This window comes from Leptonychotes weddellii, chromosome 1 (assembly GCF_054177405.1).
Source record: "Leptonychotes weddellii isolate Sample4059 chromosome 1, ASM5417740v2, whole genome shotgun sequence".
Classification (NCBI taxonomy): Eukaryota; Metazoa; Chordata; class Mammalia; order Carnivora; family Phocidae; genus Leptonychotes; species Leptonychotes weddellii.
Genome location: NC_138369.1, coordinates 173,039,000 through 173,057,321, shown reverse-complemented (window position 1 = coordinate 173,057,321; position 18,322 = coordinate 173,039,000). Strand labels below are relative to the sequence as shown.

At 34.6% G+C, this 18,322-nt stretch overlaps 1 protein-coding gene across 2 annotated transcripts in view; it reads right to left on the bottom strand.

Annotated features, from left to right (window-relative positions):
* NCAM2 (neural cell adhesion molecule 2) overlaps positions 1–18,322 on the bottom strand; it is a 470,380-nt gene that overhangs the window by 169,616 nt on the left and 282,442 nt on the right. For both annotated transcript variants that reach the window (XM_006727618.2, XM_031031149.2), the window contains exon 6: positions 6,765–6,882. In XM_006727618.2, coding sequence (XP_006727681.1) covers positions 6,765–6,882 — 118 coding nt within the window. The remainder of the gene's footprint in view (positions 1–6,764; positions 6,883–18,322) is intronic.

Sequence of the window (18,322 nt, the reverse complement as noted above, 5' to 3'; positions counted from 1 at the left end):
AACTCTGCAAGCCACAAGAGAATGGCATGATATATTGAAAGTGCTAAAAGGAAAACTTCCAAACAAGAATATTCTACCCAGCAAGGCTATCATTCAGAATAAAGGAGAGACACACTTTTCCAGATAAGCAAAAGCTAATGGATTTCACACCACTAGACCAGCCTTGCAAGAAATGTTAAAGGTACCTCCTCAAGCTAAAAAGAAGAGGTTCTAGGGCGCCTGGGTGGCTCAGCTGGTTGAGCGACTGCCTTCGGCTCAGGTCATGATCCTGGAGTCCCGGGATCGAGTCCCACATCGGGCTCCCTGCTCAGCAGGGAGTCTGCTTCTCCCTCTGACCCTCCCCCCTCTCATGTGCTCTCTCTCTCTCTCTCTCATTCTCTCTCTCAAATAAATAAATAAAATCTTTAAAAAAAAAGAGGTTCTAGCTAATAACAAGAAAACGTATGAAAGTAAAAATCTGATTGGAAAAGGCAAATATATTAAAGATTGTGGATTAACACTTAAAAACTTACAATGAAATTTAAAAGACAAAGGTAGTAAAACCAACTGTAACTACAGTAATTTGTCAAGGTATACACAAAATAAAAAGATGTAACGTATGACATCAGAAACATAAAACCTGGGGTGGGGGAGAAAAAATCTAGAGTCCTTAATGTGTTTTCAAAACTTACATTGCTCTCAACTTAAACTGCTATATATGCAGTCTGTTATATGTGTGCCTCACAAAGCAAAAACCTGTATAGTAGGTACACAAAAGATAATGGGAGAGGAATCTAAACACAACACTAAAAAAAGGTATCAAACCACAAGGGAAGACAGAAAGAGAAGAAAGGAACAAAGAGGAACTATAAACCATCCAGAAAACAATGAACAGAATGGCACTAAGTACCTAGCTATCAATAATTACTTTAAATGCAAATGGACTAAATTCTCCAATCAAAAGACATACAGTGGCTGAATGGATAAAACAAGACCTATTGATATGTTGTCTATAAGAGACCCACTTCAGATCTAAGGGCACACAGAGATTTAAAGTGAAGGGACAGAAAAAGATATTCCATGCAAATGAAAATGAAAACAAAACTAGCATAGCTATACTTATATCAGACAAAATAATGACTTTAAAAGAAAAATACTATACAAAAAAACAAGGAAGGGCATTATGTAATGATAAAAGGGTCATTTGAAAAAGAGGATATAACATTTGTATATAATTATGCACCCCAAATAGGACCACCGAAATATATATAGCAAGTATTAACAGACCTGAAGGTATAAATTGACAGCAATACAATAGTAGTAGAGGATTTTAATACCCCATTCATACCAATAGATCTATCATCCAGACAGAAAATCAATAAGGAAACATTGGCCTTACACAACACATTAGACCAGATGGACGTAATAGATATATATACAGAACAGTCCATCGAAAAGCAGCAGAATACACATTCTTCTCAAGTGTACATAGAATATTCTCCACGATAAATGGCATTAGGCCACAAACAAGTCTCAATACATTTAAGAAGACTGAAATCATACCAAGCATCTTTTCTGACCATAATGATATGAAACTAGAAATCAATTACAAGAAGAAAACTGGAAAAATCCCATAGAAAAAAAAGGAGATCCTGCCATTTGTGACAACACAAATGAACCTTAGAAGTATTATGCTAAGTGATATAAGTCAGACAGAGAAAGATAAATACCATATGATTTTACTTACACATGGAACCTAAAAAACAAAAGAAATGAACAAACACAACAATCTCATGAATACAGAGAATGGACTGGTGGATGTCAAAGGGGAAGGCAGTTAGGGGGTGGGTGAAATCGGTGAAGGGAAAACATCATATGGTGACAGATGGTAACCAGACTTATTGTGGTGATCACTTTGTAATGTATACAAAAATCAAATTATTATGATGTATACATGAAACTAATAATGCTATATACCAATTTTACCTCAAAAATAAAGTACTCCATCAAACTTAAAGAGAGAAAAAATAGAATGATGAAAAATACTCTGGTAGATTTGAAGGCAGATTAAACATTGCGAAAGAAAAAAATCAATGAGGGCGCCTGGGTGGCTCAGTTGGTTAAGCGACTGCCTTCCGCTCAGGTCGTGATCCTGGAGTCCCAGGATCAAGTCCCACATCGGGCTCCCTGCTCGGCGGGGAGTCTGCTTCTCCCTCTGACCCTCCTCCCTCTCATGCTCTCTGTCTCTCATTCTCTCTCTCTCAAATAAATAAATAAAATCTTTAAAAAAAAAAAGAAAAAATCAATGAACTTGAAAATATATCAATATAATTTGTGAACTTAAAGACATGAAAAATTGAAAACAGAGATAAAAGGACTCAAAGTTCTATCAGGTATCATTTTATTCCTAAACAAAGTTCTTTAATAATTTTTATAATACTGATCTGATGCTGATAAATGTTTGTATGTGTAACAGAGCTTCAAAAGACATAGAACAAAACAGAGAGAACTGAGCAAAGAAATAGACAATAGTTGTCAAATCAGTAAGGGTATAGAAGATGTTAATACGAATCAACTTGTTGACCTATTTGATATTTAGAGACTACTTCATACAATGAATATATATATATATATATGTTTATATATAAATGTTCTATAAAATATAGATCATAAAATGAGACCCAATAAATTTAAATAAATTGATATCATACAAGGTATGTTTTCGACAATTAAGGAATTTGGTTAGAAACTAGTAGCAGAAATACATATGAAATATACCCAAATATTTGGAAACAAATCAGCAACTTTCTAAATAACCAATGTCAAAAATAACATTACAAGAACTGATTTGAAGGGACACATGTACCCTGATGTTTATAGCAGCACTATCAGCAATAACCAAATTATGGAAAGAGCCCAAATGTCCATTGACTGATGAATGGATAAAGAAATTGGTGTGTGTGTGTGTGTGTGTGTAATGGAATATTACTCAGCCATCAAAAACAATTAAATCTTGCCTTTTTCAATGATGTGGACAGAGAGTGTATTGTGCTAAGTGAAATAAGTCAGTCAGAGAAAGACAAATACCATATGATTTCACTCATATGTGGAATTTAAGACAAAAACAGATGAACATAGGGGGAAAAAAGAGAGAGAGGCAAACCATAAAACAGACTCTTAACTGTTAATAGAGAATAAACTGGGGGTTGCTGGAGGGGCAGTGAGGGGGGCATGGGTTAAATGGGTGATGGGGATTAAGGAGGGTGCTTGCCATGAGCACTGGGTATTATATGTGAGTGATGAATCTCTAAAATTCTACACCTGAAACTAATATGACACCATATGTTAACTAACTGGAATTTAAATAAAACTTGAAACAAACAAAATAACATTGCAAGAAAAAAAATTAAAAATATTTGATAAAGGGGCACCTGGGTGGCTCAGTGAAGTTAAGTGTCTGCCTTCAGCTTAGGTCATGATCTCAGGGTCCTCTGCACTCAGCGGGGAGCCTGCTTCTCCCTCTCACTTTTCCCCTCCCCCAACTCACTCACACTCTCTAATAAATAAAATCTTTAAAAAATATAATTGAACTAGACAATAATGGCATATTAAAATTAGTAAGGTGCAATTAAAGTAGTATTTAAAGGGAAAAATGTAGGGGCGCCTGGGTGGCTCAGTTGGTTAAGCAATTGCCTTCGGCTCAGGTCATGATCCTGGAGTCCCAGGATCGAGTCCCACATTGGGCTCCCTGCTCAGCAGGGAGTCTGCTTCTCCCTCTGACCCTCCTCCCCTCTCATGTGCTCTCTCTCTCTCTCAAATAAATAAATAAAATCTTAAAAAATAAAAGGGAAAAATGTATGCTTATATTAGGAAAGTATAAATGATTGAAATGACATAAGTATCCACTTTAAGCCACTAAAAAAGAAGAGAATAGTAAGCACAAAGTAAACAAAAGGACGACAATAATAAAAATAAGAGCAGAGATCAATGAACTAGAAAATAGAAAAACAAAACAGAAAATAACTGAAATCAAAAGCTGATCATTGAAAAGATCATTCTTTTAATAAACCTATATCTAGACTGATCAGGATGAAAAAGAGAGAGAACAAATAACCAGTTACCAGCTTATCAGGATGACAGAGGGAAGATCAATATAGATAATGCACAAATTATAAGTATAATAAGAGAATACTGTAAGTGACTTTATGCTAGTAAAAAAACTAAAATGAAATGAACAACTTGCTGGAAAGATATATATCACCAGAGATCACTAAAGACAAAGGTATTACTAGGATAGACCTAGATCTATGAAAGAACTTGAATTTGTAGTTAAACCTTTACATAAGAAAAGTCCTAGCACAGACTGTTTCACTGGAAATTTTTCCAAATAGTTAAGTAAAAAATAATAGGCATTATATATACACTCTACCAGAAAACAAAAGAGGAAACTTCCCTAACTCATTCTATGAGGTCAGTATTGCCCTAACCCCAAACAATTCAAGAATAAAAACACAAAAAGACAGTAGTATCTCTCATAGCTCTAAATGCAAAAATTTTCACAAATTAGCATAATGATCTAGCAATACATAAAAAAGACAATATAGCATAATCAAGTGGGTCCAATTCAAGGAATGTGAAACTGTTTTAACATTTGAAAATCAATGGAATTCACTGATTAGTGGGCTAATGATATAAATCCATATGATATTCTCAAAAGATGTAGAAGAAGTATTTGAATGGAATGAAGGTAGAGATATTCTCGAGTAGCGGCTTTTATTCCCACTTTGGCTTCCATGTCACCAAGTGCTCCTGATTCTCTTTGTGAAAACTTATTTTTCCCCACTGTTTGGTCCTCAACCGTTTTCTTTATCGGCTTCACTCATATCCCTTGGAAATATCTCTGTGCAAGAGGTAGTCTTTCTCGTTGGACTGCTGCCCTAAAGACTGGGCACGCTGAGGGTGGGATGGCCGTAGACTATACTACCTAATGATTACAGGATTTTTTTTCTTTTAGCAAGGATAACATGCTTATATCTACATATAAATATGTCAAAATAAAAACTTCCCTCTAGGGGCGCCTGGGTGGCTCAGTCGTTAAGCGTCTGCCTTCGGCTCAGGTCATGATCCCGGGGTCCTGGGATGGAGCCCCGCATCGGGCTCCCTGCTCCGCGGGAGGCCTGCTTCTCCCTCTCCCACTCCCCCTGCTTGTGTTCCCTCTCTCGCTGTGTCTCTCTCTGTCAAATAAATAAATAAAATCTTTAAAAAAAAAAAAACTTCCTCTAATACTAATTTTAGCTTTGTCAATGTCACTATCATATACTCCCATTCTCCGATTATATATTAAGTATCCAGAGAATAGAACAATTATTATTTACACCATTAAAGGGATGAAACAAATGTCATATGAAGATATAATGATTAAAAATTATAGTTTACATGACTTACTATGTTAACCTCTGAATTTGATTTATTCTAGCCTGTATGATAATTATGTTTCCACTTAAATATGAGAATTTTGAACAAATGTTGAACTTTAAGACAGAAATCTAAACAGAAGGAAGTCTCTCTGGAAAGATAAAATGATGAGAATGAGATTCTAGAACAATATTTGTTCATTGTAATGAATGATCCAAGAGCTTTTCTGTGCTGCAATTAGATGTAATATTGACTCTTAACGATACACACCAGAAACCAGAAGTCTCTGAGATAACAGGATCATTATCTGGGGTGAAGATGTTAATGTTTGATGTGTAATCCTTTAGAAAATACCAACAGTATGTCACAAAGGAATTCATGTTTGCAAAGAACATCTATTTACCTTATTTGAAGAAATATCTTGTTTATTGCTACCTGCTGTATTAAAGGGATAAAGGTTTGAAATGCACAGAATATCAGTAAGTGCTCAGGAAGAAATAGAAAAAAGGGGAACTGGACAATTATTCTTCTTAAAATTGTTTTTTTGAAGAAACCTAATCCTCACTATGGCTACTTTTTGCCAATGTGAATTTATTTCTACTAATTGTTTTCTTGTGATTTTTCTTACACTGTTTGGTTTATGAAGTGTGGAAGAGATTCTACAAATATCCGTAGCTATGCTTGAGTGGTAACCTGAATTAATAACTAAGATGTATTTTTAAGATTGTCCATTTGTAAAGTTTCATTGTCTCCTTTTTAACAGAGTCATAACATAAAAGAATGAAATATGTTGATATCTGTTTGATGGTTAATAGAAATCAAATAACATTGAAAAGTTCGTTAGAAATATATAAAAGTAAAATGTCAAAGAACAGATTGAGAATAGAGAGTTTATTCATTTGATGAAGTAAGCTTTTTAAAAATGACATTACATTTATGGAAATTTAACTGTACATAATTAGCTTTTTTCCTGAATAAAATGGTACATAATTAAGATATACAATTACATTCCAATAAAATGGTTTTTATATACATACGATGGTGGTACTATTAATACTAGCATTCGTATTTCTAGATAATTTCTAGCAGTAACATTAACGTGGTTGAATCAGTCATTGGGCTTCTGGGCCAGAAACACGCCTCATACAAAGAATAGCCAGCACCATGAGGGTAGCCTTTGACTTGGGTTAAATCACTCTGTTAATCTCTTTAACAATTTAATCTAACCAATTTAACTGAAAACAAAACCACCGTAACCTTTTAATAAAATTCAAAGTAGTGTTTTTAGTCTTGATAAAATAAGATCAGAAATCTTTTTCCATGAGATTGATTCTGGACACAAGCCAGAAGGACGTGTATGCGTAACCTACCTGTACCAGGAGATGGAGGGCTCTGGAGAGCCAGAGGCCCTGCAGGATAACGTCATCTCTTCTCCTCTCTCTGCTGTGGCATTAAAGGATTTCTGAGGCATTGTGATCACTGGCGGCACTGAAAAAAGAGATGAATATGGATTAAATAGAGATGAAAAACATTTCATCAATGCCATTGGGACTTTCTGACAACTACTTTTTTGTTGTTGTTTTTGTTAAAATGCTAAGCTTTAGAATTTGACCTCTTACCTCCGTACTTATATCAACAGGACTGACTTGGTTGCACAGTAAGATGACTTTAAGACCACTGATCTGCCTTCCAATGTACAATAATTAAAAAATTCACGCTAATGTTATTTTATTATTTTTAACCTATCAAACTAAATGAGAAATGAGACATTTAACAAATTTATATATATATACTTTTATATATACTTTATTTTATATATAAGAATCCAAGAAAAACTCTTGGATCATATGCTTTTATATATACTTTTATATATATACTTTTATGAAATATTTCTCACAAAAAGACAGACAATACCACCCTGACTGACACCAACACTGAGATCTACTTGGAGCATAAATGGATTTCCTATTTGGGTCCTCATCGGCATATGTAATTCTATAAGCAATCATTCACTGCTTCAAGACAGGGCTTTCAAATTAGGTGTCAAACTATAATGTTCTTTCTGATTAACTGCACTTAATTTCTTCACACAACTATAGAATATTTTATGAAGAGAAACTGCTCAAGCCATAGAGAATATGAAATAGATTTTCATGAACAATTCAATTTTAAAATTAAACTTCCCCAATTTCTAACTAATTACATTGCAAAAACTGTATATGCTGCACATTTTGGACATGTGGAAACTGTTACTAAAATGTACTGTTTGCAATAAACAAATCAATAGCATCCATAATAGATGCTAAATTTCAAAGTACAGCACAAATTTTTATTTAATGCACACTTTTATGATTTTCAGTTGAATCTGACAAATAATATTCCTAAAATTAATTATATTAATAGAATTGTTTTTTATATATCCTAAACAACATGACCAGACAGGCATTTAGAAGTTTGATAATAATTAAATATCTTTACAATAGCATTCAGGTCAGCACTGATGCTGTATTATTGCCATTAGTGGTGGGGGTAGGAACTGATATGTATCTTAGCAATTAAGCACGATAAATCAAGTTTCTGCCTTTATGAATTTAGATACAAGGGACATGATCTGACATGCTGTCTCTAAAGTAACATAATAATTACAAGTATTACAATAGGATGGACTGTTTTCAGACATTAACTCTGCATTTTAAGTACACTGAAATTTGACTTTCTGTATCTTGTTTTAGTTCTTTTGTAATTATAGAAAAGAACACTTTAATCAAAATGTAATGCTTTTCATTTTGTTATAATAAACGTAGTAGCAATAGCACAATGACTATTTTTTATTACAACAATAAATATTTTTAACCCATTAGATAATTAGAATGCAACTGAACTCTTTAATAGAAATTCTATCTAAAGTATTTGTGTAAATAGAAACACTTCAAAATGGAGAATCACATGCTCCAGTTCTTGTCCAATTATTTTTACTAACTGAAACAAATTATTTATTCTTTATCATAATTCTCTCTTCTATAGTGTAAACTGCATATGCTGGATGATCTGTAAGAATTGACAAATCTTAATGTTTACATTTTATGATACAATGACTGTGCTCATGAAATGTGCGTTCTTACAGTGTGGATTTGTCGAACAATATTACTATTCCATATTTATATGATAATTTTAAGAGTAATTTCAGAATTATTCTGAAGAATAATAGCATTCAAAACCTGCAGAAGTGTTCACTAGTTTTGATGCCAAGATATTCAAGGAATTTGTTAGCCGCGGTTTAGACTATAGAGCATTTTTATGTGTATTGCCTCATTGGTTCTGAATTTGTTATTGAGTTGGATTAAATACATTTTTTTAAAGATTTTACTTATTTATTTGACAGAGAGAGAGCACAAGCAGGGGGAGAGGCAGGAAGAGGGAGAGGGAGAAGTAGGCTCCGGGAAGAGCAGGGAGCCCGACGCAGGATCATGACCTGAGCTGAAGGCAGTCTTTTAACCAACTGAGCCACCCAGGCGCCCCTGGATTAAATAATTTTAAAAGGGATTACAATTATATTTCATCCAAATTTCTTGTTATCTCATAAGACCCATATCTAGTATATTTTTCTACTCTACTTTAACTTCTTAAAAATACTCTTTTTTAATTTGACTGTATCTGAAATATCTAGTTTTAATAACTTTACAAAGGCTTATATTCTGTATATATTAAGTAGCCAATATTTTCTGGTAAGTTTCAGTTCTCATTCTTTGGCTTTAAGAAACATGAGAATGTGGAGGCAGGTAGCTCCAGAACTCTGACTTAAATGGAGATTTTGGTCCAACTTCATGTTATAATTTCCCTCATTGGCTGCTCAGTCCCCAAAGTTCCCACTAATTTGACAGCTTAATTCCCTTTCATCAACAATAGCACCCAGCAGTCCCACATGTCTTTTGTGCCTTGCAGTCTTCCTCCACACACTATCCCTTAGATATTTCTCAGAAGATGAAGAACATAGTATTAACTATGGAATACTCATGAGGTTCAAATTGACCACCACCAATAATCCTCCCAAATTTATTCAGGATAAGGGTAACAATCTTCCCACCCCCAATCACCACCACTGTCAGGAAAGCTACTCTTTCATAACTCATTGATTAATCAGATCTGGCCAAAATATATATCATCAAATAAATTCACATGTATATCCTTTATCTGGCAGAAGACTACTAAAATTAAGACTCACGGCCCTTGCTTATTTACTTTTCCTTGTTTTTACTCTTAAGGCTGTGTGACACTTAGAAATTAGCATTAGGGAGGATTTGAAAAAGATGGTAAAATAGTAAGCACCAGGCATCTGTCTCCCCACTTGAGCAGCAATTGCAGAATCTGTCTAATCTAACTATCTTGGATCTCTGGAGTCTACTGAAGGTTTGCAGCTTCCAGGGGAAGACATGGAAGGTGAATTGCAAGCAAGGTCTCAAAGAGGAATTCGTACAGCCATGTTCATATTCATAGCAGCATTATTCACAGTATTTTACGAGTGAAAGCAACCTAAATGTCCATCAATGCATTAAAGGATAAGCAAACTGTTGTACAGGAACAAAATGGAATATTATTTAGCTTTAAAAAGACAATTAATTCTGACATATACTACACATGGATGAACCTTGAGGATGCTATACTAAGTAAAATTAACCAGTCACAGAGAGACAAATAGTCTATGATTCCACTTACTATGTATTTAGAGAAGTCAAAATTATACAGACAGAAAGTGGAATACATTTTGATTAAAATTCTTGACCTTCCCCTCCCAACAGTACCTTACCCCTTTCCTCCTTAACCACTTAATTAATTACCTGCAATTTCATGCAAATATTAACACACATTTTTTTTATGTTTCCTTCTTTTTACAAAATATACCCTTTTCTGTACTGTGCTTCTTTTCTCAAACTAATAATACATGTAAGAGATATATTCATGTTACTATGTAGAGAACTTTCTCACTCCTGTTCAAATTACACAGTCTTCTACCATGTGGATAAACTACTGGCCATGTGTTATGTCACCTGAGAATATCCAAATATTTATCTATTACAATCTTTATCTAGTGCAATCAATGCTCCAGTTAATTATCTAGAAGTAAAACTGATATGTCAAAGAGTAAATGCATATACAATTTTGACTGAAAAGGACTAAACCAAATTGCCTTCAGTGGTCATTACACGATTTTCAACTCCAACTGTGGATTATTTTTATAACCAGAAAAAAAAAATATAATGAACAAATAAGAAAGTAAAACAATAAAGTTGAAGTAAATAATTTTCAGATAATTTCCTAAAGTTAATTCATAGCTGGATGTCTATAAGCATTATAACCCTTACCAAAGAACAACCAAGTGAAAAATTGAAGTTGGAAGAATGGAAAGCACTACTTTCATTTTCTTCTTGTTTCCACAGTAAGAGGTGATAACTAAATAAAAGGCTAAAGTTAATAGTAGAGGATAACTCAAGGCAAAATAAAAAAAAAAATTCTGAAAGTCTTAGACATGTTGACAATTAAGCATGGCCATTTTTATGCTTTTTGGAGTACATTCTATGATTAACAATATTCTATAGTACACAAAGTATGTTTCAAGAACCCCAGAAGTCCTCAAAACCCATCCAGGGGATCTTATGATGCCTTCCCTTTACCAACCACATATCTGTGTGAATATGGATTTCTCCTGCAAAATTCTCACATTTTCACAATCCCAGTTACAGGACTGTGCTAATGGAGGAAAAGTTCAATAATCTCCTTGTCTAAAAGAGTCTTTTTCTCAGGTTTAAAAATATATCACAGAAGATTGAATGCAGCCACACATACAAGAATCTCCCTGTCTTCTGTTACAGTACACACTAGAGAAACTAGCAAAGGTGTAAAAAACAAAACAGAACAAAAGTTTGCCTTTTTTTTTGTTGATTGTTTCCTTTGTCGTGCAAAAAAGCCTTTTATTTCGGCATAATCCCAATAGTTTATTTTTGTTTTTGTTTTCCTTGCCTGAGGAGACATATTCATATATTTGTAAATGATATATCCAATAAGGGTTAATATCCCAAATATATGAAGAACTTATACAACTCAACACTAAAAATCCTAATGATCTGATTTAAAAATGGACAGAGGACCTGAATTGACATTTTTCTAAAGAAGACATACAGATGGCCAACAGACACATGAAAAGATGCTGAACATCACTAATCATCGGGGAAATCAAAACCATAATGCCAACAAAACCACAATATATCATTTCACACCAGTCAGAATGGCTAGTATCAAAAAGACAAGGAATAACAAGTGTTGGTGAAGATATAGAAAAAAGGGAACCCTCAGGTACTGTTGGTCAGATTGTAAATTGGTGCATCCGCTATGGAAAACAGTATGGAGTTAATGGAAAAAATTCAAAATAGAAATACTATATAATCCAGTAATTTCAATACTGAATATTGAAATGAAAATGAAAACACCAATTCAAAAAGATATATGCATCCCTCTGCTTATTGCAGCATTATTTATAATAGCCAAGATATAGAAATAACCAAGTGTCCATAAATAACCAAGTGTCCAATAACCAAGATAAATAAGAGTGACATACATACACACACACACACACACAAGGGAATATTACTTAACCATTAAAAAAGAATGAAATCTTGACATCTGTGACAACATGGATTGACCTTGAGGGTATTACGCTAAGTGAAATAGTCAGAGAAGACACATGCTATATAATTTCACTCATATGTAAAATATATTAAAAAAACAAAAACAAATAAACAAAGAAATAAACAAATAAGAAACTAGACTCTTAAATACAGAGAACAAACTAGCCATTGCCAGAAGGGATGTGGGTGGGGAGCTGGATAAAACAGGTGAGAGGGATTAAGAGGTACAAACTTCTAGTTATAAAAAAAAAATAAGTCACAGAGATAAAAAGTGCAGCAGGGAAAATAATCACTAATATTGTAAGCATGTTGTATGGTGACAGATGGTAAACTACACTTATCATGGTAAGCACTGAGTAATGTATAGAATTATCGAATCACTAAGGTGTACATCTGAAACAAATGTGCCATTGTCAACTGTACTGCAATAATAAATTTTAATGTAAAAAGTCACTGTTTTACTCTATTTTTCAAAATGCCATTTTCTTTAATATGACACTTGGATTAGCATACTTATTATTTTTGACAATTAACAAATTAACATTTTAAAATTTAAATGAATTAATCAAATATTTTAAAACTTCTCATTTCAATGCCTAATATGATATACATATGATATATATAAATAGGCACAGCCCACATAAACAAAACCTTGAGGAATCCCCAATAGTTTTACAAATATGAAGAGTTCTAAGGCAAAAACTTTTGACGTCACCTGAGGTACAATATGAGAGAACACAATTTGGTAATTCAAATTAGCCTTTAAAGAGAAGTCTTATAATGCTGTCAAGAAAAGTAATTTAAAAGCAAAGCCATAGTATATATTTAAAATTAATCTTAATGTGTAAGGTTTCAGAACACATTCCTAGAGAGTCAGTAATGATCAGTTTTTTTTTTTTTTAGATTATTTATTTGAGAGAGAGAGAGAATGAGCGGGGGCGGGGCGTGCAGAGAGAGAGGGAGAAGCAGGCTCCTTGCTGAGCAGGGAGCCCGACAGCAGTGGTGTGGGGCTCGATCCCAGGACCCGGAGATCATGAACTGAGCTAAAGGCAGATGTTTAACTGACTGAGCCTCCCAGGTACCCCCAGTAATTAGCACTTTTAAGAAATTCTGGAAAAGTCAATCTGTTGGGAAATGTGATCAGTTGGAGGATTTCAGGACTGATCATGGTGGCATGCAGGAGACAATAGGGTTTATTTGGGTGGTGCTTGGACAGTTGCATAAGAGGGTGAATTCTTCCTAGCAAGAGACCTACCAGAGACAGTATGTGTGGGAAGGGGCACCACTCAGAGGGGGAGGAGGGCAAGGAAACTCCTGGGAGAGGTGATTTGAGAAGGAGACTTCTGTGTCTAGGTGACGTCACTCAGCAGCACAGCAGGAGAATTCCAGAGGGCAGCTGTGGTTTGGACTGGCCCAGAGTTTGTGTTGTCTACAGCTAGCAGAAGGTGGGTGCACTTCTGCAAGGTGTGCAAAGCAGGTGGATTCTAAATGGTTAAAATATGCATATTTGGCTATATTTAAAACAATATACAATGGAATATTACTCAGCCATCAGAAAGGATGAATACCCACCCGGGTATTGCATCAACATGGATGGGACTGGAGGAGATTATGCTAAGTGAAATAAGTCAAGCAGAGAAAGTCAATTATCATATGGTTTCACATATTTGTGGAACATAAGGAATAGCATGGAGGACATTAGGAGAAGGAAGGGAAAAAGGAAGAGGGGGGAATCGGAGGGGGAGACGAACCATGAGAGACTATGGACCCCAAGACACAAACTAAAGGTTTTAGAGGGGTGCGGGATGGGTTAGCCCAGTAATGGGTATTAAGGAGGGCACGTATTGCATGGAGCACTGGGTGTTATATGCAAACAATGAATCATGGAACACTACATCAAACACTAATGATGTACTTACTGTATGGTGCCTAACATAACATAAAATTAAATTAAATTAAAAAATAAAACAATAGATTTGTAAAAATTTGAATTTGGTGCTAATGAGGTTTTGAGTTAATGGTGGAAGGATGGAATCTTTCCATGCTAAGAAGAAGAAAACAACATGAGGACTAATATAGGAGGAGGGGGGTTTTTCTTTGGCTCATTTATTTAACAGGAATTAAGGTAATGATGATGATAACAAAAACGTTGGGAGGAAAAAGGTTATCCTGGTATTAAAAACTGTTCAGTTTACTATAATATCTGAATAGATATCAGAACAAACCATCAAATGATCATAGAGCTCATAATTTGGGGAAGTACTATTACATATTTTTTAAAAGAACAAATTTTATAAGACCAATATAATTTTCATCTGTGATAGACTGCCAGAAAGAAAGAAGAGTTGCAGCCTCTTTTCTTTTTTCCCCTATAAAGTCCTTTAATGTTGCCCCATTCACTAAAGTAGATATATATGGTCTTAAATACACTCCTGTCAAAAGTTAGTAAGTAGGCTGAGGTATCCTAAAGTCTGAGTTAAATGTTCAGAGCCACACTAGAATGACAAATTGAGTGTCAATCAAGTGAGCTACTGTAAATCATTTCAGTTAATATTTTTATTGAAAAGATATTCATTCTGAGTTTAAAAAAAGAACAAAAAATCCTGATCATATATGTGTCAACAAGTTTAAAAATAATATAGATTTCTAGGTCTGGGTTAATGAAAGTCCGTGTCATTTAATTCTTCCCTAACACTAGGACAGCATGCATGGATAATCTCTTTGAGGATTCTGAAATGTAAATAGTAGTAGGCATATCATTACTAGAAAAATATCAGAATTTAAAAAAGAAAATCTGTGAAAAAAAATTTTTTTTCTTCAGAACCCCTTGGTTGGACTGAAGGCAGCTGGAAACCCTAAAAATAATCAACATGGCCCATTGGAGATCCAGAGAAGCTTTCTAGTTTGGTCTGAGGGAGCAGAAGAGATTCCCTGGCACAGCAGTGGGAGCCTGCAAGTGCCTGAGTCTCCGAAAGAAGACATTCTTCCTCATCAGTCAGAAGAACAGTGGTCCCAAGAGGGCAAGGAAAATCCCACTGTTTTCCTCCTTCTCTTTCCTCCAGCTAGTTGGCCCTCAATAAGGGCACATCTATGGCAGTGAGGGGTAGATAAAACCCCAGTTTTTATTATTATTTTATTTCTATTTTTTAAAACTCCAGTTTTTAGTCCAAGGGACTGTAAACTGGAGACATGCAGAACAGGAAAGCATGCGAGGCATCACAGAGTAGAAAGAGCTTAGGAAAACAACTGCATCAAGTTATTCATGAAATCTTGGGCTGTGCATTTGTAGATCTGATCTTAAACAGTACCACGACTTTGAGAATTGAACTAAGAGCTAAACCGCCACACAGGTACTGAAGTGGCCAATGGTACACATGTATACAGATCTGAAAATACTGCAAAGGTTTTGAAAATGTAACTAATTTTTAATCCACAGCCCACAGAAGTCTGGTCACAATATGTGGTCTGAATTTGGACAGATTGTTTGGAAAAATGAAAATATCAACATCATAATCAAACTGCTAAAAGCTAAAGCCATACAATTACAAAAAATATATCAGTTATGGGAAAACAATAATTCAAATAACTGTAGGTTTCTTATCAGAAACCACGGAGGCCAAAAGGAGGTGAAACAGTATTTTTAAAGTGCCATGAAGAACGATATGTCAGAATAAAGTTCTATATGTCCAGCAAAAATATCCTTCAGAAATGAGGGTAAAATAAAGACATTATCATTCTCAGGTTAAAGACAATTAATAAAACTTCTACCAGAAGATTATATCCTAAAAGAATTGGAAAAGGAAATTCTTCAGACAAAAGAGAAATTTTATCAGAGGAAACTTTAGGGATGAAGAAAGAGCAAGAGAAATCATAAATATCTTTGTAAAAATACGTCTAATGATTGAAATAGAACTTTAACATTGAGTATGGGGGTTTTCAGTTAATGTAGGTATAATACAGAAGACAACTAAAACAAAGAAGAAAGGGATATAAGGACCTAGATGGTGCTACAGTTTCTACATTTCAAATGAGACAGTAAAATACTGGTTCCAAGATAAATAGGTACATTTTAATCACAATAGCAATGGGAAAAATAGATATAGCCCAAAACATGATAGAATGGTAAGTAATGTTCACACAATCCAAAGAAGGCAGGGAAGAGGAAATAGAAGAATGGAAAACAGAATACACTGAAAACAAACCAAATCCATGTGATGCTCAGGTAAAAGATTAAATACTTTATTTCCAAGCTTGGGAACAAGTAAGGAAATCCCCACTACACACTCCTATTAACATCATTCTGAAGGCCAACACAGTACTAAGCAACAAATAAGAATAAAAAGCAGACGACTGGAAAGGAAAAAATAATTTTCTTCCAATTTGCAGATGCATTGTTGTCTTCACTGCACATCCAAAATTCTATAAAAACATTGCCAGAACTAATAAATGCACCTAACACAGTCACAAGATATGAGAAAAAACACGCAAAAATAATCATTTTTTCTGTATACATACTTGCAATGAACAATTAAATATATACTAATATATATTTACATTTATATTTATATTATATTTAATGAAATATTAGAAATGTAAAAGTATATACAATAGCTCCAAAATATAACACTTAGGTATTAATCAAACAAAATTCACATATGGCATCTGAATGCTAAAAACTACAAACAGATCAAAGAAGTGAAAAAAATACCTTAATAAATAAGGAGACATACCCTGTTGATATATTTGTAGACTCAACATTGAAAAATATGTCAGATATTTCAAAATTGCTATCAAGACTCTATACAATTCTAATTAAAATCCCAGCAGTATATAATTTTGTAGGCAGAATGATTCTAAAGTTTAAGTGGAAGGCAAAGAAACTAGAATTTACAAAATGTTTTTGTAAAAGAAGAACAAAGTCATAGAAATCATACTGTCTGATTTTAAGACCTGGGTAAAACTATGCAACTAGGGAAGCACAATAATGGTTCAGGGAGAGGTGCACAGATCAGTGGAACAGAGAAGAGTCCAGAAATAGACTCCTACGATACAGCCAATGTTCTAAAATTTTAGTTTGCTAAGAACAAAGGCATTTCAATGGAGAAATAATAGTATTTTAGCAATGGTTTTTAAATAATTGGCTATCCATATGCAAATACATGAACCTGAGGACAGAATTTATCCCTCCTACAAAACTGAGCCCCAAATGAATCAAAGACCTAAACTGAAAGCATGAAGGTATAAAACTTTGGGGCGCCTGGGTGGCTCAGTCCTTAAGCATCTACCTTTGGCTCAGGTCATGATCCCAGGGTCCTGGGATCGAGCCCCACGTTGGGCTCCCTGCTCAGCGGGAAGCCTGCTTCTCCCTCTCCCACTCCCCCTGCTTGTGTTCCCTCTCTCCCTGTGTCTCTCTCTTTATAAATATACTTTTATAAATAAAAGCATAAAACTTTTATGAGAAAACTTGGGAGAAAAATCTTTGTGACTCTGGGCTAAGTGAAGAGTTCTTAGACATGACGCCAAAAGAATGGTCCATAAAAGAAAAAGATTAATACTTGGACTTCTTTAAAAGTAAAGTTAAAAGGCTTTGCTTTCTGAATTACACTGTTAAAAGAGAATGAAAAGATAAGCCACAGCATGAGGGAGAGTACTTGCAAATCAACACATCTCTGAGCAAGGAATTGTATCTGAAATATATAGACAATCTAAATTCAATAGTAAGAAAAAAAGTGCAAAAGAAGTGAACAAACATCACTAAAGAGGCTGTTTGGAGAACAAAACTGCTCTTATAACATTTGTAAGGAACCCTAACACTGTAATGAAAAATATAATCCCCCAAAAAAAATATATATATAATCCAATTAGAATATGGGTACAGACATTGCAAAGACATTTCACAGACAAGGATATACGGATACAGGAATGAGAAACAAGCACACAAAAAGGTGTGCACTATCATTGGCCACAGCATAAAGCCATGGCAATATATTGCAGACATGCACATTAAAACCACAGAGATTGGGGCGCCTGGGTGGCTCAGTTGGTTAAGCGACTGCCTTCGGCTCAGGTCATGATCCTGGAGTCCCGGGATCGAGTCCCGCATCGGGCTCCCTGCTCAGCAGGGAGTCTGCTTCTCCCTCTGACCTTCCTCCCTCTCATGCTCTCTGTCTCTCATTCTCTCTCTCTCAAATAAATAAATAAAATCTTAAAAAAAAAAAAAATAGCTAACTGAGGGCGCCTGGGTGGCT